Source organism: Marmota monax, unplaced genomic scaffold (assembly GCF_021218885.2).
Source record: "Marmota monax isolate L192 unplaced genomic scaffold, Marmota_monax_Labrador192_F-V1.1 WCK01_AAM20220418_F8-fsc00147, whole genome shotgun sequence".
Lineage (NCBI taxonomy): Eukaryota > Metazoa > Chordata > Mammalia > Rodentia > Sciuridae > Marmota > Marmota monax.
Genome location: NW_026693552.1, coordinates 852,060 through 872,584, shown reverse-complemented (window position 1 = coordinate 872,584; position 20,525 = coordinate 852,060). Strand labels below are relative to the sequence as shown.

Below are 20,525 nucleotides of genomic sequence, written 5' to 3'. Positions count from 1 at the left end.
GATTTTCTATTTGTGGAACATGAACCTTAAAATTCAGAGTTCTCTTTTGTTACATTCCATAAAACAAACTGTTAAACAGACTAGATGAAAATTAACGATGCTACCTGTGTTAGCTGCCTTGAGTTACTGTAACAAAATATATGAGACAATCAACTTAAAAAGAGAAAAAGGTTGATTTGGCTCACAGTATTAGAGGTTTTAGTCCACAGCCAGTTGTCCCCACTGCTTTTTGACCTATGGTAAGGCAGTACATAATGGTGGGATTGGGCAGCATGGAAACTGCTACTACCTCATGGCTGCTGGAAAGCCAAAAGAAAGTGGCAGAGACCAAGTCCCATAATCCCCTTGAGGGCACATCCCCAATTATCTAAGACCTTGTGCTAGACCCCATTTCTTAGTTTCCACCACCTACTAATGGCACCCCATTGGGAACAAGCTTTTAAACACATGAACTTTTAGAACATTCTAGTTCCAAAATATAGCACTATCTTTCCATAAACATTGAAGCACTATCCATCACTTATAAGGAAGGTAAGAATCTGGGGCAGAGAAGATGGAGAGAGAAACGAGAGAAACACAAATTTCTTCGAGATTTTACCAAGCAGGCTAAAGAAATCTAAAGTCTGGTAGCAGTGTATCCATAGTTGTATGGATACTAATTTTGAAATATTTTTTTATAAACTTCCATTAACTGCGAAGCCAACTTCTTTCTGTGTATTTTGTCTGTTATTGTGGTCTTAGGAAAGGGTCCAAGTGATGTTGCTTTTAGAAAGAAAGTGTAAGAAAAGCCATAGTCACATGGAAAAAAGGACAGCCAACCTTTCCTGACCTAGTGCACAGAGGAAGAGAGGAGAGGAAGTGACAATGTCAATTACCAGTGTCCTCCCCCTGCCCACCATTCTTTCTCAAATCTGAGTGCTGAGGTGAAGCAAGGACACTGCTACCTCACTCAGAAGAGGAAGGCTGTCCTGTGTGACCCTTCCTTCTTGTTTCCACCCACCTGGGCCCTTCCTCAAGTTCTTGAATAGGCGGGTACAGGACTTTGCAGCTGGTGGTAATGGCAGTGATAAGTGTTCTTCTACTAGGAGACCAGAGGAAATAAGCTCCACATCAGCAGATGCAGAGTGGGGCTTGGGGCCAGCCTAAACCAACTACTAGATGGCAGAGTATGGCAAGGATCTGGGGACACCTTGCAGAATCAGGGAGCTTTCCCCATTGACCCAGACATCATCCATCTGGGCTTGTGTGAAAGTAGAAGAAATCTAGCCAGGCACCGTGGTGTTCGCCTGTAATCCCAGGAGCTTGGAAGGCTAAGGCAGGAGGATTGCAAGTTCAAGGCCAGCCTCAGCAACTCAGCAAGATCCTGTCTCTAAATAAAATATAAAAAGGGGCTAGGGATGTGGCTCAGTGGTTAAGTACCCCTGGGTTCAATCTCTATTATATAAAAAGTAGCCTGAGCCAGATTAACTTGAGATGATGCCCTTTACTGACAGTTTAATTTCCTATCCCCCTGCCACCAAGTGCAGGATGGGAGATGAGTGTGGTCCAAGAAAATGAGATGAACTTAGGGAGTAAAGCATTTCCATCCTGGAAATTATTCTTTCTTTATATCCAGGACCAGTCAGGAAGAGCTGGGATTCAAAGCAAATCACCAAGCCCCTATATAAAATTCAGTGCTCATGCTTTAGGAGAGTAGATGAGAGAATAAATTAGTTCAGAAAATTTTTAAAGTAAGAAAGGGTTTTTTATCTCCTGAAGTGTAGAACCTGAGCTGTGTGTTAAGCATGACAGTCTAGAATCACTCATTAACCAAGCATTCCAGGGTCAAAGACCCAGAGCTAAACCCCATAGAGGTATAAGAGTGAAAGATTTTTATTTCATTCATTCACCTTCTTCCTCTCTGATAAAAATTTATCTTTTTTTTTTTCATTCCAGATTTCACTTGGATTCCCTTTTTAAATAAAATAGACTTTATTTTATTCCCCAGGAGCTCACAGGGATTCAGTGTATACACCCTTCCTTCCCTGCTCTACCTTGCTACATTTCATATCATCAGTTCGCCTTCCCTTGCAGGATTCACCCTCACAGGATTGTCATGAGGATTAGATGAGTAAGTGGTTGGCAAATAGTAAATGACCTCCGGGTTTTTCTTAAAGGAGACTCCTTCAATTAGGAGTACACCAATTATGATGGCTCATTATTAACAATGAATTGATATGGATTGTGAAACTAGACATCTGTTCCTCCATAATTGCCCACTGCCATATGTGCAAAAATAATAACTCAAACAGAATTCTGAATTTTATTACAGAATATATCTAAAATATAATATTTGTTAATTTATAATATGTCATTTGAATGGAAATATACTCTGTACCACAACTATAACATTTTTTATAGATCGTACTTCTTTTACATCTCTAGAATTCAAAAATCACTAAATCACAACATAATTCATGTTTAAGATAACTTTGCTACAAATATATAAGAATTTTAAAAGTCTTCCTTTAACATCTTAGAATCATGAACATGTATTTTGTCTGATTTATATTACATAAAATTGTGACTATTTTACCTGATTTGCTTTCATTGGTCTCTGTATGGCTTTGCACTCAATCATCCCACTTTCCTATGTTTTAAAAATAGCATTTCAACAAACAGTTGTGAGTTGAGTACTCATCACCCTCTGTGCTGTGAACAAAGTCAAGGTGTTTCATTCACTCCTATCCCTTATATTAAATTCCTGTCATAGAAAGATGATACCTTAAGCAGAGAAGCACCCCACCACAACACTTCTGCCAAGGCTGACACTTGGTCTAACTCTTCACATTTATTCAGTAAGCATGTCAAGTGAGAGGTGAAGGGTCCAGAAAACCAGACACAAAGCAGCCAGGGTCCATATCACGAAGGTAGATTTGTGCTTAGCTAAAGGGAAACATCTGAAGATTGACTGTTTGTGTACCAGCTCTGGGACCATCTTATTTAAAGGAAGCTTTGATTTGTCTGTTCTTTAGTGGCTGAGCTGGTCGCCAGTTGTCCACCATCAGCTCTTCAGGTTCACCCTCGAAGTTGAAGTTAAGTTGACGGAATTTTGACATCTAAAAGACATAGCAAAAAATTTTTTAAGTTTCACAATATTATTTACGTATATGCTTGTGTTAAATGTTGAAATACATTCCCCAACATTTCAAGTACCTTCTATCAATGGCCAAAACTCAATAGGTACATAATCACACGTGGACTATGCATGTATACTTTCAGTAACAAATCCATTCATAAAAACACCCAGAATCTGACCTTGCTTTCTTATTCTCATTTTAAATCAAACAGCAAAGTCTATAAATCCGTGCCTTTATTATGTACAAAATACCAGTTCTCAAACCAAATTAAAATTTTGCTTTTTGCCCCAGGGAAAATAAGTACAACATCTGTACAATTAGATAAAAGGCCCAGGATCTGAAAACTCTATGGGCTGAGTGACAGATAAGCTGGCATTCTGCTTAAATATATAGAAACACAAAAATGCATTTTCCCATGCTGGGTTTTCAAGCCCTTGTCATGGTTGATTTTTATTCCCTTTTACACCTGTTTCAATTTCCTGGTTCAGTGCTGTGACACAGGCAACAGTCAGACAATAGCCCACCTTCTTTGAGGTTGTTTGAAAAGTAGAGTCCCCCCTTCCCCTAAATGAAGAAAGATGGTTTGGGCAATGCAGAAATACATGAACCAGTAGACTTTAACTTGATCTCTGTAAAGTAATATATCTCCAATAATCCCCATGAAGTCAACACTGATATAGGACATTACCTATAAGGTATCTGACTACCTTACAGGTAATGCAATGCAAAGGGAACTCTCAAAGGGCATATAGGGTTGTTTGACCACAACAGAATTTTAGCAATATGAAAGAGTTAGTCACCAGGTGTGGGAGCACACTCCTGTAATCCAGTGGCCCAGGAGGCTAAGAGGATCATGAGTTCAAAGCCAGCCTCAGCCATTTAAGGAGGCCTTAAGCCATTCAGTGAAACCCTGTTTCTAAATACAGTATAAAAAGGACTGGGATATGGCTCTGTGGTTAAGCATCCCTGGGTTCAATCCCAAATACCAATCAATCAATAAATAAAGAGTTAGAGTCTGCTTATAAAGTACAATTAAGTCAAATTTTTTTATCAATCCAGTGTAAGTGATGAATACTTCCTTTCTCCCACTTAAAGTATATTCTCACATTGATCAATTTGACTCATCATTTTAGCAGCAGAGAGACAAAGCCTGAGTAAAGCCAATCAAGGCAGCAGAATGTAGCAGACCCTTTTATATTCCATACCTAACATCCATTCCCCCCACACTTGACCATTGATAGATATCTGTCAGATCCCTTTTTAAGCCACTAAACTGACCATGGCAATCATATTCCCTTCCTGAGGACTAGGTTAGAAGTGGGATGTGAAAGTTTTGTTAGGCTGTGAAGGCTTTTGAAGAAAGGCTTCTCTGTTCCTAGGGAACGAACAGAAGAGTTGTTTCTTTCCTCCTTGAGGTGACTGTACCTGGATATGATGTTCAAAGTGCTTTGGCATCCACCAAGTTATTAACGGTCAAGGTAAGTAAAAAGAATCACAAAAAGAAAGAACCAGAGTTCTGGCTTACTTAATCTGAACATGACCCTTATGTGTTATATGATACGAAGAATATCCCTACTATTGTTATTGTGCTAATACATGCAATATTTCTAGTTTAATATTACTTTCTACCTTAACAGGCAATTCAGAGCACAAGAACTAATGGAGCCAGTTCAATAGCTTTTATATCTCTGGGTACTTGTTTGTATGGGTGTGTGTGTACATAATAAATCCATTTGTCATAATAGCTATCAATAGCAGACTTTGGATCTTAAGCTTAATTGTTCTCAGTGAAGGAAAAAAAAAAGAATTTTCATGTTTTTAAATCATAACCCAGGCTAGGCATGGTGGTACACGCCTGTAATCTCAGCAGCTTCTTGGGAGGCTGAGGCAGGAGGATCACAAGTTCAAAGCCAGCCTCGGCAATTTAACAAGGCTCTAAGTAACTTAGTGAGACCCGTCTCCAAATAAAAACATAAAAAAGGGCTGGGGATGTACTCAGTGAAGTTTAATGCCCCTGGGTTCAATTTCCAGTACCAAAATAATAATAATAATAATAATAAATAATAATAATAAACCATAACCCAAGCACTACATCTTCAAATAAGATGTGGCATTATAATCTTTGCTTTTGCTACTACTTCAGTAGGGTTGCTCAAATTATGACAACAAGGCCAATTTTCAAGTCAAGCATATTATTTTTTTGGCCCATTTTGATATACTACAAAGTAAGTTTCCAGTTAGATATAGCAAGAAAGCTAAAAAATATCTTTAGTATTCATAGTTAATATTCTAAAGGAGAACACAAGAATAGAGAGTCCTTGCTCCCAGACCTGATTTAACCACAAGCTAGATGGGTGGAAAGCACTTCAATTTTCCTGAACCTCTGTTTTTCAACACATTCTAGACAGCAAAATGAGAAAGTCGGACAACACAACCTCTCTTGCACACTGCATATCTAAATTTCTACGATTCCAAAATTTTGTAGGCTTAAATCATACAACTATTCAAACACTTGTCATTTGCAAAGCTGCTCATTGCTGACTCTCTCCTTAAATTATTCATGATGCAACCTCTTGTGAATCCTAAGAAATGTCCATTTTCCACATTTTATCTATGTGCTATGTGACAGCCCAGGAAAAATCCTTTTGTGTCCACTTCTGTGGATGCTCATCCCTGAGAAGCTGCATTAGTTCTTGAACATGACCATCTACACTGTACGGGTAATGTAAGAGTGTCTGTTCTGAGTCTCTGCAACAAGCCCCCTGAGTTTTGATAGATACTTTTTCTCCAAAGCATGACTTTCACCTTCCTTGGGATTCAGAAATCCATTCTTATATAAATGAAACTGCATAAGCTTCTACTTGAGTGAGCAGTGGGTTGGGAATTTTCACTGCTATCTGTGTAACCTTGAATCTCATTTTTTGTTTGAGTCATTATTTCCTCGTAGCTGATCAAAAAAAAAAAAACAAAAAACCACATGCAATAGTGAAAGATACTTTTCTCATTTAATCCTCACAATGAACCTCCAATTTTACAAACTAAACAAACTGTGCCTGGGGCCATGGCTAATAACAACAAATATTTGCTGAATGCTGATTACTTGCTAAGCACTGCTGCAGATACTAGTTGCATGGCTAGAAGCAGCAGGAGGATCAAATCTGAGGATTGATTCCAAAGGCCAAACTCTTTCACCTCCACTAAACACTCAGTGTCTCCAAGCAGACCTTTCTGTAGAAAACTGACCTGCTCACTGCTGACACTAATGGGTTCCTTGAGCACAATCCAGGTCACACATTCCAGAAGAGGAGGGGTGGTCAGTGAGCCAGGGTAGGTCCAGTAGTCCAGATTTTTAGGAAGGAGGCCACGAGGATCAAAGCCAGTGAAGTCAGAGCTCTTACCCTGCCAGGCAAACCCACAGGTTAATTTTGTCATGTGATCAGAGCAGGAGGGTGAAAGGAGACTGCAAAAGATAAGTAAATCTACTCCTCTGGAACAGCAAGAAACCTTTTTTTTTTTTTTTTAATACACTATTTCCAGATATGCTGGCAAACAAAGTGAAAAGAAATGAATAGAAAGCATTTGACTTGGACATATTGATTAGGCAGGTGTGAGCAAGAACTGATTATATTCACACGTCCATTTTTCATTTTGTCCTCTAACATAATCATTTATGTTTTCCATTAAGTCATTAGCTGACCACATCTGGTATTTTAAATGTGACTGGTGCCACTAAAATAATTTTTTTTTTTTAATTTTAGGTTTCAGTAACAGAAATATATTATCCTTGAAGAGGAGGCCCTTGTCTCGCCACGCTATTTGACAGCTAGATCAGAACTAAAAAACTGTGTTTGGCTCTGGGCTGAATATCAATAGATGAAAGCAAGAAAGCTTTCCTGGAAGAGTGACAAGGTTGTTTAAAGAGATAAAACTATCTCCTATGAGAATAACTAAAGGGAACTAGAGATAATTATCCTAGGGTAGGTGAAAAGCCATGAGAGAAACCCTAGGGTCATGTGGAAGAGGAGTTGGGTCCATAAGATATGAGATCAGGGGATCAGGCCAGGAGTGGAGGTTGCACATTTCAGAAGATAGATGCTGTTGCAACTTGAGGATAAGCTTTATACAGCTGGGGCTGCCCTGGTGATGGGCTTCCCATCACTGGGAGTGACTTTAGTGTTTAAGCAGATTCTCACTGACCTCAAACACAGCTCTGTTATAGAGATGATTTAAACACAGGACGGATGAATTCAAAGAAGTCACAGAACATAAATCTCCAACAAGCATGACTTTGTTCGTCTTGTTCATCATTGTATCTCCTGGATTAGCAAAGTGGACTGGCAATAGGAAGTACTCAAAAAATATTTGCTGTATGAATTAGTGGACAATTTGACCAGATGATCTTTCAGCCTCCTTGCAATCATGAGATTCTCCAATTCTTTCATTCAGGATATTCAAATGATAGGAAGAAAGATTCAATAAAGGCAAGTCTTAGAACTCTAGTAGAATTAGGGCTAACTTTTTGCAGAAAGAAAATATGTAAGCAATATTTTACCTTCATTAACTGTTCACTCAACTACCACATGTCAATAAAACTTGATCAAAGGAAATTTCTAAAACCAATAAAGTATTGAAAAAAAGGACACCCCCAAAAGCAGCAGAAAATTAAACTTTACCTTTGTTTTAATGGAATCCAGCATATCGAGGACTTTCTGAAGGCCTGGGTTAGCACTGCCAATCTATAGAAAAACACAAGGAGGAAGATAATATAACCAATTTGACGCTCTAGCATTTTTAACTTGGGCAACACTATCATAAACGTTCTCTAAGAAGTGAAGCAAAATCTACCACTTTATACATGCCACAGTGATCTATCAGTGTCTTAGCTAGAAGGCACTGACACCCTGGACTTCCCTGCTGCCACTTCCCAACCTGCCTCTGCTTCTGCCCTATAGTTAACTCTGAAACAATCTTTTCAGGTGTCCCCAGTGACATTCAATTGCTACAGCAAAGCCTGCCCTCAAGCGCTTTCCTTCCCTCGCCTCCTTGCAGGCTTTTACAACTCCACCTTTCCTTCTTTATAAACAGTCTCTTGTCCTTCAGCTTCCCCCAAGCCCTAGCTTTGAGTCTCTGACTCCTCGGTAGTCACTGAATCCACCCCTTGCCACTGCCTTCAAGGCCATACATTTTATAGTTTCTCAGGGTTGTGTCCCAGCAGATTCATCAGCTCCTGCTTCTTTATGTTGTCCTCAGATGACTTCAAAATACCTGCAGCGCCCCCCCCCCCACCCTCAATATGATGTCAGAGCTGGGGAATCGCCAGTCCAGACAGTTTGACTCTCCTCTTTACAACTGGCCAGAGGGCAGCTCAACCTGTGAGGTCCCACTGTTGCCTGAGATTCTCCAATACAGAGTCTCTCTGTCTTTGAGCCCTCCAGAACTCAGTCTTACTTGAGTGTTGTCTATCATCAAACAATACTTTAGTCTAAGGTTAAATTAAAACAAAACACATACCTACTAGTCCTCTATAGTTGACTTCTTTCTGTTCTTCTAATTTCCAGGTAAATACTATCTAAACAAAACCTCCCACTTTTGTCTTTCTGCCCCTCCAGAAAGAAAAGATGGAGAGATGGAGGGAGAAGTAAGCCTGAAAACACTTCAGGGCCAAAGAAAGGCATCTGCTCAGCTCTTTTGTAAAACACCTGTTGGAAATGTTCTGTCTAGTCAATCTTTCTTGAAAACAGGAAAAAGAACTGGACCACCAACTAACCTTCAGAAAAATGCCCAACACAGCCAGCCCATCAGGTTGTTCCACGGCTTTTCCAAAATCCTTATATTTGGTGTTCCAGTGAACCAAGTGAAGCTAAAGCCAGAGAAGACAAAAAATCATAGTGAATGATTAACATGATAAAAGCCAGCAGACTTTAATCCAGTGATCATTTCTCCTTAACTAATAGTTACTAAAGGAAAATGGTGGATAATTTTAAATAAAAGCTTTTCCTTCATTTTTCAATCAAATCATCTGCTACTTGGTAGAATAGCAAGTGATTTTATCAACAGCTCTAAGATGAAGACATGTTTTGAGAGAAGGCACAAATTTTTTTTCTAGATTTATGCTAAAACAAATTCCTCCCATTTGAATTTATTTATTTTTTTGTAAATGTTGTCCTTGGGGACACTAGAGAAAGCTTTTTAGCCTTGATTGTAATATTACAATTAAAGGTTATAAGAAGCAAACATGAATGGCCTTTGCAAAAGAAGTGGTTCACTTAGTGTGAGTTGAATTTACAAAACTGAGCTTTCAAAATTAATGCTAACTAGCCATTTACAACCTTTGTTGTTGCCATATCTTACCTCTGCAGCATACGTTGTTTTATCCACAGTGTGTTCAGAACCTTGTCCATCAGATGAGCCCCAGTGAAAGTGAAACTGAATCAATCTGTAGGTGCCATCGAGGGGTCCCCCTTTCAGCGCTGAAATTAAAATGTATGTGTAAAATATATCTGTGCACACATACATACACACATGGACACATGCATACACACATACATGCATACTCATACATCCACACATGAAACACACATTGCTAATATTACTTCATGTGTGTTGGGTAAAGTATAGAAGCTCTTCATAATCTTTGCTTGCTGGGCACAGTGGTACCTCTTCCTGTGGGTTGATTTGAAATCACAGGTTCAGGTCCAGAGAGGAAATTTTAAGTGTAACTAATAATTCCTCTGTGCATCACTTAGGATGAAGAGCCCAGGCAGCTACTTGCCAACGGATTGGTCTGCTGCACACACATGCAAACAGGGGACCTTGCTTCTAACACTACCCAATGGCTGCCCTAGGACGTATTTCACAGACCTCTGACCCCAGTTAAGACCAAAAAAAATTTATTAATACACATTCTATCAATCTTAACTTTATAAAATCTAATTCTCCTTACACTCCTGCTAACCTGTTTTGTCCCCTTAAAATTTTAATGAACCTCTTTGACTTTATTTCCTCACCTATAAAATGGAAATATTCATTTAGTTCTTCACTAATAATGTACACATCAACTTTTACGTTCAGTGTTATATGCTTTGTTATCTCCAAGAACTTAAAAGTCTATAATAACTATACCCAGATTATACCATTCCTGGTATTAATTTAACTTTATTCAGTAAAATCAGTACCAGAAACCACATTTTTAGATTGTATATATCTGTAGATAATTAACAAGTTGTGTCTTGAGAGAAGATTATAATAGTGGGAAATTGCTATAAAAATTCTTTGCTTATTTTATATGTATTAGTGGGAATATATATATATATATATATATATATATATATATATATAACTTAGTTCTACAATTTATTTACCTAGTACTCAAATTAAAATACTGTTGCTTTAAAAGTTTTTTACTGGCCTTCACTTTTAATTTCATAAAATAGTGAACTCAAATTTACTTTGGATTTTCAAGACAAAGGGACCCAGTCTGTACAATAAAGTTTGTTCACTTCATTTCACTTAAATATGCTTAGATGGTAGCAACATCCATTCATTTATTCAAAGTAAAAGATGAAACTGGATGGAAGTTATTTAGGCACCATGGCTTTTCTATGGCTTTTGATATATTCAGGTTGCCAGCTTTGCTTTATAATAGGTTAGAAAAAATAAGAAGAATGAAAACAGAAAGAATGAATAATAAATGATGTTATGTTACAGATCTATTAAGAAACACAAATTTGAATGTATTCTGATAAAATCACATCCCTTGAAACACAAAAGCAACTTATTATAAAAGTTTATATTTGTCTGATAATTCCATATGGAACGAATAGCCTTAGCCCCAATACCAAGGTTTCTCTGAAACAGAAGAATCCCTTTTCTTTGTAAATAACATATCCTTAAAAATGAAATACATGTTTATAAAATGTCTATACTCAAAATTCTTTTATAATAACTCTTTAAGGAACAAATTGGCTGATTGTAAAAATCAGATGCCATTTGTAATACCATTAGTGCTACCAAGTGACAAAACAAATTAAATAAAACTATATTAAAGCATCTGAGATAACTGATCTTTCTGAATGTATTTCCTTTCCTCCTGTAGAGAATCATACCAGGATCTTAAATTTTAAAGAGAATAAAACTGACTGTTATTCTCTTTCTTGTAGGCCCTAAAATTGTGACCTAATTTACTTGTTTCATAGAACATTTAGAATTAGGCAAGAGCTAGATATAAGCTTTTACTTAAAAAAGGCTTTGTGAACACCAGAAAAACAAGCAAAAAAAAAAAAGTGCTCTGTGTTCAATGATTAAATACATTCAGTGCTTATCGGTTTGCACCAGATACCTGGGTTAGTCCCTGTTAAAAGAAAATTTATTATGCATTTAGAAGCCCACTGTAATTAGGAAGGGTTACTAAATCATTAAAATTTAATTACTACAAAAAGCAGTGGGTTTGATCTTCTTTACCTGGTTATTTCTCAGCAAATTCTGAGCAATGAGGTTAATCAATTATATAACCGAAAAACACTGTTATAATAAAAATCACCATAGACTCTGATAAAGGTAGCATACATCTTTTTGAGAAACAGAATGACAACATTTTGGTTAAATATAGGAGATTATACTACAATCCAGGCCTATTTATTTATTTATTTATTTATTAAATTGCTATATGATATTTTCTAAACTGTCCTAGCTTTTAAAAAATACCTCTTTCTAATGCAAAAATATATATTTTTTTAAATGGTGAAAATTGCTAGGCATGGTGCCGCAAATCTGTAATCCCAGTGGCTCGGGAAGCTGAGGCAGAAGGATTGCAAGTCTAAGACCAGCCCCAGCAACTTATCAAGATCCTGTCTCAAAATAAAAAAATATTAAAAAGGGCTGGGGATGTGGCTCAATGGTTAAGCATCCCTGGGTTCAAGCCCTGGTACAAAAAAAAGAAAGAAAAGAAAAGGCAGAATTTACCTAGTGAACATTTTTGGAACTCTACAAAGTGTATGATTTGCTATATCACAGAAACATGTTCCATGAGGGATAGAGAAATATAGTGAGACTTTCTACTCTATTTTTTTTCAAACTCCAAAAATTTAATTTAAATTCAAATAGCAACATCAAGGACTCCAATTTTAATTTTCATGATCAGCCATCAGTTAAATATTATATATGTATGTATAATACAATATAAGCACTAAGTATGGCATTATAGACTGATCTATATTTATTACTTGAAAAATTGTTAAACTATTTGTTTTTGTTAAAAATAGGAGATTCAGTAATACTGAAATAAATCAGACTTCCCACAAAAATATAAACTTAAAATTTAGCATTTTGGGATATTTTTCATCCTAATCACTATTACTTCTAAAGACATCTTCAAATAGCAAACTAAAGACCTTTAGTGTATGTCAATAATCTCTCTTAAATCCAAGAGCTAGGTAAACTACTCCCAATTATCCTTAGTTTAAAAACTAAAATATATGTAATTTTTTATTAATAAAGCAAATCAATAATTCCACAGAAAACATAGTATTTCTAGGAGCTGAATAATCTCTGCAAATATCCTAACATTTTAAAATCATGCATTACTATATGTACTACTGATTAAATCATGCATGCTTAGCTTGTTGACAGTAGCCAATGATCCTAGGGCTCCATGTCAGGGCAGACAAATCTAGCAGAAAAATGCCCATATTTCAATTCTTTTCAATGAGATATTTAGCTGTCACTTTCAACTACATTAAGCAGTCAAAATTCAAGAAAATGGAAGTTTAATTTAAATCATACAGCAACTGCATTGGAGTAAAACTGATACTGATAACATAATTAACTAGCACAGTTAAAAGGCTTTGGTCAGTTTTCCAGCTATTTAGGGTTCTGATCCCATTAATTGAGCACATGAAAAGCCCTTTCATTTCATTTCTGGTTGTTAAGGTTCCCTTTAATTTATGCTTGCTTGTGGAAGGAAAATTTTACAACTTCAAAAGCTAGTCCCTGAAAATCAAGCAGGATCCATGTACAAAGACCCATTATGTCATACAGACAATGTTCTGCTTGAAAAGAGTAAAGGTGAGCTTCCTTCCTTCTTTTTTCTTGAAATAAACAAATTTAAAAATTCCAATTTCAAAAATAAATACATAAAACAGAAATCAGGTGGGAGTTAAAAATAAGGTGGCCCAATAATTCTGGCATTGGCTTTCAATTTTTGCCATAACTTTGCAAAAAAGCAGGACAGTTCAAAACTCATTAATATAAGTTAATAAGTTAGCAGGAGTAAATAATTTGACTAGTATTCTTTTCCACCAGAAAAAAAAAATCTGGCAATAAAACCTCTCAAGCTGGGAGAGTTATTTTTTAATAACTTAAAAATTACCTAACAGGATTAGCAATTTTTCATTAATTCAAGGTGGTTTATTTAAAGGGGTTTAGAAAACTGATGAGAACTTTAGCCTAAGCTTCCAGTTAAAGCCTATAATTCCACCCTTATTTCCATCCTGTTTTTTGTTAAAAAGAATTATCTCCAATGTAAACATAAGAATAAATTCAACCAGCTCAGTTCCTGACACCCAAGGACTTAAGTTAAGGTGTTATATTGTTACATTAGGACATATGAGAAAACCTAAACTTATGGGAAGTTCTAGAAGGCTGAAATCTTATCAAGGGAGGAGAAATGTAAATGAACTGAAGCATTTAAATGCAGAAAATAAGAGGTAAAGAATGTCTAAAAATATTAACCCCATAAAGATCACTCCTAACTAAAGGGCTGTTAAATGGTTAATTTTTAAAACAATTAAGTGACCAAAATGAATGAATAATTTTTAAAGGTAAGTGTAAGAAAAGTACATTAGCTTTCCAAAACATGGTATGTTCAAACTAAACGTTAACTATGATTATCATTCAAATTCTATTTTTAAGAGATTGCCATTTAGTCTCTCCAGTAAACTAGGCAGGAGAAGACTTAGCAAGTTATTTAAACTCAAGCTTTCTGTTTCTTCATGTTTATTTTAAGTGGGTTGACTACAGGATCTCTACCATTTGTTCCAGCTTTGAGTCTAGAATTCTTTAAGAAATAAATAAAGTATAAAGGCTATTTTTCTTCATGGTATTGTTATTTTTTAATCAACCCTGTAGATGGATTTTCCATTTATATCAAATTTTAGTATATTCTGCATACTTGTTTAACCAAAATGACTGAAAGAGACGTGGGCAAAATTACAAAGAAGTCTTTCATGGCAAGAGAGAACAAGTCTTTGTGTGTTGGAGGGGGGGTTACTGGGGATGGACCCCAGGGGTGCTCTATCCCTGAGCTGCCTCCCCAGTCTGTTTTATTTTATTTTGAGACAGGGTCTCCCTAAGTTGCTCAGGCTGACTTTGAACTTGCATCCTCCTGCCTCTGCCTCCTAAGTTACAGGATTACAGGCACATGCCACCACTATCAACTAAGTCTTTCTAATACTCATTGCTGACTCTTGTTTTTGTATACTTTCTTGCCTTTCTAAAGTACATACTGTGTACTCTTCTTAGATCCCCTGGTGTTTCCTAGTTTCCTTTGCCTGGAATCTCTCCCAAGACATCGAAATCCTTCAAGTCTCTACCTAAGACTATTTATTCCAAAAATTCCTGTCTACTCAGACTCCTAAGCCTACCTCATGTTTCCACAGTTCCTTGAAATACTGTCTTTTTGTATTTATCAAAGTAATTTTCAGTGTCTGTTGTTTCTGGGTCCTTCTATTTTAGGCAGTCTCAGCCCACACTGAGCTCTGGGGATGAGGAGAGGACCCAAGTACCCATCCTGCCTTCATGACACTTAGTTTATCAAGTGTTCAATCTGTTATTAATCAATTTTTTTTTGTACAAGAACTGGCTGGATAATACATGTGTCTCTAAAAACATGTGTTAAAACCCCTACCTAATCCACTAGTTTGCATTATGTTTCATTATCTAAACATGGCCATTATTCCCTAGAAGAAATAGTTGAAAAACATGTGATTAGGTCTAATCAGTTACTGCTTATGTAGAAATCCTTCAAAGGTTAATATATACATGGTAAAATTCACAACTATATAACTTCATAAATAGAATCAATGCATATTTAAAATAATAAGTCAGATGTTTGGGAATATATAAAAATAAAATTTTAAACTATCAAGTGTAGGAAGTAACCCTAAATGGTATTAAATTAAGGTTTCTTCAGAATTTTATCACAAGTGCAACAGCTACAGCAATTGCCTAATAATTGTTTGCTGAGGAACTGCTATGTGCCAGGCACTGGGCTAGGCGCTTTATAACAAACTGTCCTATTTAATCTTTCCTCTGTGGCAGATACTACTGTTATTCCACTTTTAATTTAAAAACCTTAAAACTTAGGGAAGGTATTATCCTTCCCCAAATCACTGAGATAGTTAGTGGCAGAGCTAGAATTCGAATCCAGGTCTGTTTGATCCCAATTGGCCCTCACAGCCATCCTACCATAGGCTAAAATCCATTTTCCAGTAAGGCACACTACCGGAATAATTTATCTTCACAGTCTCCTTTATAAGGAATATATAAAGAGCTACTTCATCTGGTTCCATTTGTTTCTTCATTGTTCAAAAAAATTGACTATGCAATTTCTATGTAGCATGCAATAAGGTAAATAGTTGGTTTGACATTGTATCTGTTGCCAATAATTGTGGCCTTAAAAAAATAGTTGTCAGCTATGGACTAAAGTAGCTCATCTTTTTTTGGTTTTTATATGACTAAACGTGAAACTTTATAGCATCCTTTATGTATGTAATAGAAATCTTGAGACCATTGACCATACTATAAATATATGGTAGTCTTTACATGAAAAAAGAAATTGTTTTATGATTAATCAGTTGAGCAGTGTTTCTTTGGAATGGGAGAAATTCTTGGGAAAAGCAAGAATTACTGGAGACTCATCATCAATGTATAGCCTCGACTTGATTTTAATCATAATGCTAGAAAGTGTGTGCATGAGAGAGAGTGTGTGTATGTTTGTCTGTTTGTCTGTCTAACTGTGTCTGTGTATACTAAGCAGAAGTACATAGGGAACAGGTAGGTTGAAAACATTTCTCAAATGATCTCCACATTATATATCTCATTAAATTGTCTTCCAGAATTACTGTTTTAGAAAGCCAAGTGTCCAAAGCTTTTTAAAAGAGGGGAGGATAAATGTTGTTTTTCAAAACTGAACTGAATATACTGTACAGCTCCTGGAAAAGAATAGTCAACTTGACTTACTTGGTTTTAATTATATACTATATAATACATTAGTATTGTAGACCATTACTCCAAAACTCACCCACCCCACTCCCATGTCACCACCAAACACGTGTTTGCAAGACCATTTCATTCAATGACTTTCAGAGGAAAACACTCAGGAAAATAGGGTACTGGCAATTAAATCAACCAGTGAGCAAGAAAAGCAGTTACTATGACTAAATGGGATTGTTCTCCTTTTTCTAAATAAAATACAAGAAGCATTCAGTGGTATCCTGTAAATAGCTGTATTACAAATAACCTATGGTAATTGGATTTATGGGTAATGGGTCAGGTATGTTCACTAACTCTAATAAAACATCTTTGTGGAGTGAACTTCTAGATATAGACCAAGATAAACTGCCCCCTTTATCACACTAGCCCAAAGTGAGAAATATTCATAAATACAATGCTCTCCAAGAATTTCAGTATTTTAAATTGTCTAGTTTTCATCACTTTTCTTATTGCTACTTTGAAAATAATGCACATGAACATATATTTTTTAAGGGAAAGGCATCAATTCCAAAGACAAATGTTCTAAAAACATTTTAGAATTAAACTTAAGAAGTTATATTTTTGCAAATTTCATTATTACTGATCTGATGGGGTGGGGAGCTTCCCTTTTGTGACTTATCACAGGCAGATCACAGTTACTCTATGCCCTACACAGAAGCCAAGAATTTTAGAAAGGAGACACCATCTCAGGAAACTTCAAATTAATTAGCCTACTTCTTTGAGTCTGGGACCTAATGAAGCCTATTAGAGTGGCATCTTAGGGACTAAGACAAACTGTAGTATTAAAGATGTTTCCTATCTCTGCTGGACTTCTTCCACTAAGGTGGGAATACAGCTACTAGCTAAAGGGCACACTTTAAACACTAACCTGCAGTGTCCTGAGAGTCATCAAACTCCACGTTGAAAGAATGACCATTGTTGAGGATCCTCCGAGAAGTCGGTTGCTCATAGCAAAGGCACAGAGGTTTCAGGGAAGGGTCATGCTTGGCTGTTTTGGTGTCAATGTTAACAGGGGACTGACGCTCTCCCTTGGCAATGGGGAAGTCCTTATGCCAATGTTCTGGTCCTGAAAGGTGAGGAGACACATGTGAATACCCCAGATGTTTGGACGGATATATACCCAGACCCCACCCCCCCCAAGAAAGAGGCAAGGGTTCCAAAATCAATCTGTTCAGTTCCCATTTTGGTGGTACCACTTAATATTAGAAAAACCTTTGAGAAAACAACCTATGCCTCAGTTTCCTCATTTGCAGAATGTGATAATAATATTATAAGTTTATCTTATAGATGTTGTGAGAATTAGAGTCAACACACATAAATCTTTTAGAGAAAAGAGCATCATATAAATATTAGCGATTTTCATAGTCATTTTACTTCTCAGCAACTGAGATCAGCTTGTGGCTGGGATTTGGGATATGCCAGCTCACTCGAAGTATCCACACAGCGCCTGGTTCCTCCCTCGTGTCCTCGCACTGGTTGAAAGGTCAGAGCCACTGCTCATGCACAGGCACCCCTTCTTTAATAGTCAAGAGCCCCACAAGGGGAGCCCCCCCGCCCCCCGCTCGCCTAAGACGCACCAGACCATCATTGTCTTCCCTCCGATTGCTCAGGAAACCCAGATCTATGGCCATGATAAAGCCCGGATCTTGGTTACTGAACCCCTAGCATTGGAAGTCGAGAAATGAAGGGGAAACTCGGGAATCAGAACAATGTATTTAAAGCAACTCCAGAAAATGCCCCGGGACAGTTGGTGCGGGGAATCTTAGCCACAGGTGGTGCTGAAGCAGACAGGATGGAAGAGGGGCTCAATTTCTCTGTGATCAACTAAAATTTTCCGTTACTACCCTTCCCCGCAGCCTCCTAGATCAGGTTAAAGGGTCCCCGCTCAGGACCCAGGAACGACTGTCCTCGGGTCCTACGGACAGGGGCCCCGGGCGCCTGCCTCTCCCGCGCCCTGCGCGCTGCCGGCGGACGCCGGGATTCCTCGACAGTGCGAAGGAGTTGGGGCGATGGGGGCATCCTGGGCGCAGGGGAGCCGCGGGAGAGGCTGGCGCCCGGGGCGCACCTGAGCCTCCCGCTCTCCGGAGCCTCCCGCGCTCCCCGCGGCCGCGGTAAACAGCAGGTGCGGGCGCTGCGGGGCCTGGGCAGGCATCCAGGATCGGGCCCCGGGGCCGCTAGTCGCCCGCACTCACCGTTGTGCTTGCCGTATCCCCAGTGATGGGACATGGTCGCGCCGGCGGTCTGGGCAAGGCAGGAGTTGGCGCCTGTCTAGCGGTGGCTGTTCGGGCGCCTGCACGGTGCGTGTCCGCGGGTCGCACTGCCACCGGCTTTTATAGGCTCCCGCCAACTTCGTGCTCGGGGGCGGCCCGGGGGAGGGGACCCTGGATGGACCTGAGCGACAGGGGAGGAGGTGACGGGCGGAGGTGATCTCCCAGTGCTCGGGGCGGGCTGGGCTGGCGAGGCGCCGGGGGCGGGGAAAACGCCCTCGCGGCGGGCGTCCGGCCGGGCTGGGGAGCTTCTGTCTCACCACCCGGCTCCCCTCGGCCAGCGGCCCGGGCCCCGGGTTCCTGGGAGAGCCTCCGAGCTCTCGGTGTGCCGTGGCGGTGGTGGTGGCGGCGGCTCCCGGTTCCTCCGTCCAACGGGGGCTGCGGATCGTCTATGCGCACCCCATCCCCCTCCGGAGCACCGAGTCTGGCAGAGGCGCTGACAGCTGGGGACCCGGGCCCCGGGTGCCCTTCATCTTCTGTCCCCATTATGAGCGTATCCCAGGCGTTGGAGACTTGCGGTCCCGCCCCATCGGCCCGACTCGCGCGCGGTTTCAAACCGAAGGTTCACTCTCAGCTTTCCCGGGCCTGGGGCTGGCTAGGTTAGGAGCTTTGACCTTGGGGCAAATAGGGATATGGTCCTTGAGGCGCAGGGGAACGTACAGCTCTGGGTGTTGAGAACCAGGCGCCCTCTGCTGGACGGCTGTGGGATAAAGCGAGACGGGAGCCGTGGTCTCCTGCCAGCGCGCCCGCAGGAGGCCTGGGATTGCATTTCCATGTAGCTCAGCAGGGCCTCACTTAAAGTGCTTATTTTCTTCTACTTTACTACTTCTTTTATTTAACAAATTAACTTTGGGGGAGGTGAATTCCTGGTTGAATACATATTGATTTAAAATCACCAAAACCTCAAAATACCACATTTTTTAAAGGGAAAATCAGGTAAAAGAAAGTCTTTCCAAGAGATGGAACTTTCTGGGGAATTTATAGCTGGCATACTTAGGAAATCACTCAGAATAATTTAATAAAAAGGGCATTTTTGAGGACAGGCACCATTATGATTTTCGTGCGCTGTAAGGCAGTTTGCATTAGTAGTTCTTTTCTTGTTTCTTTGACCTAAAACTGATTTTAAGAAAGCAGATTTTCCTGGACACCTAAAACTATTGTGGACCTGAGGCCCTGTGATTACTGTGCCTAATGGGAAAGTCTGGCCGTTTTAAATGGAGAAAGAATTCTATTTGCCACAAAAGACTTTGCCACAAAGATACAGAGGGGTGGGGGGTTTGGGGGCCTGTTCTGTGGTCTCTATGATCTTTGAGAGCATAATATAAGAATTGAACTGAAGTAGGATGTCATTATTTGTGATTGTATCAGCCTTAATATCACATTACTTTATATTTAAAAACCTATATACAAATAAATGGATAAAGTATGACTGCAAATTTTTACAGTGTCTATGAGAAAATCATTATCTATTATTTACCAGTCAGTTCTACCCACAAAGAAAAATGATTCATGTGTAGATTTCCTTGTTCTATTCTAAAACTAGAAAATTGTATTCCTCTGCATAAATCTTTTGGTTGATATCACAGGGAATTCTTAGGCTAAAGAGCATCAATGAATTTTTAAGACTTCTAGGACCATTACAAAATATAGTTCACAGAGAAGAACTTTTATTTTGACCCCTGTAGTTGCATAGTCCCTCTTGGGAGCCAGTGAAATAATTTTTTATCCCTTGCATAATTTTAAAATACTTATTAGGTCAGAAGGAGAGGGACTCCTAGTTGCTGTGAGACTCTTCACTTCTTCCTAAGAATATGCCAGTGATAAATGCTGGGAGTTGAGCACAAAGCCCATGAATATCAAGTGGGCTCTA

The 20,525-nt window shown here is 38.8% G+C and overlaps 1 protein-coding gene across 1 annotated transcript; it reads right to left on the bottom strand.

Annotated features, from left to right (window-relative positions):
• Positions 1–2,288: 2,288 nt before the first annotated feature.
• Positions 2,289–18,759, bottom strand: Ca2 (carbonic anhydrase 2). The gene is made up of 7 exons (XM_046458635.2): positions 18,581–18,759; positions 17,257–17,454; positions 9,471–9,589; positions 8,887–8,979; positions 7,793–7,855; positions 6,363–6,518; positions 2,289–3,098 (listed from the first exon to the last, which is right to left on the bottom strand). Exons 1-7 carry the CDS (start codon positions 18,612–18,614, stop codon positions 2,979–2,981), a joined length of 783 nt encoding a protein of 260 aa, XP_046314591.1. The 5' UTR covers positions 18,615–18,759; the 3' UTR covers positions 2,289–2,978.
• Between the last annotated feature and the right edge of the window lie 1,766 nt (positions 18,760–20,525).

What these genes read in the sequence shown, in the direction of transcription:
- Ca2 (XM_046458635.2), bottom strand. Translation starts at nt 18,614, where the DNA reads ATGTCCCATCACTGGGGATACGGCAAGCACAACG. An exon ending in TGACTCTCAGGACACTGCAG is followed by an intron (nt 9,590 to 17,256) that starts GTTAGTGTTTAA and finishes TTTTAATTTCAG; the next exon opens with CGCTGAAAGGGGGACCCCTC. An exon ending in TGTTGGGCATTTTTCTGAAG is followed by an intron (nt 7,856 to 8,886) that starts GTTAGTTGGTGG and finishes GTTTTTCTATAG; the next exon opens with ATTGGCAGTGCTAACCCAGG.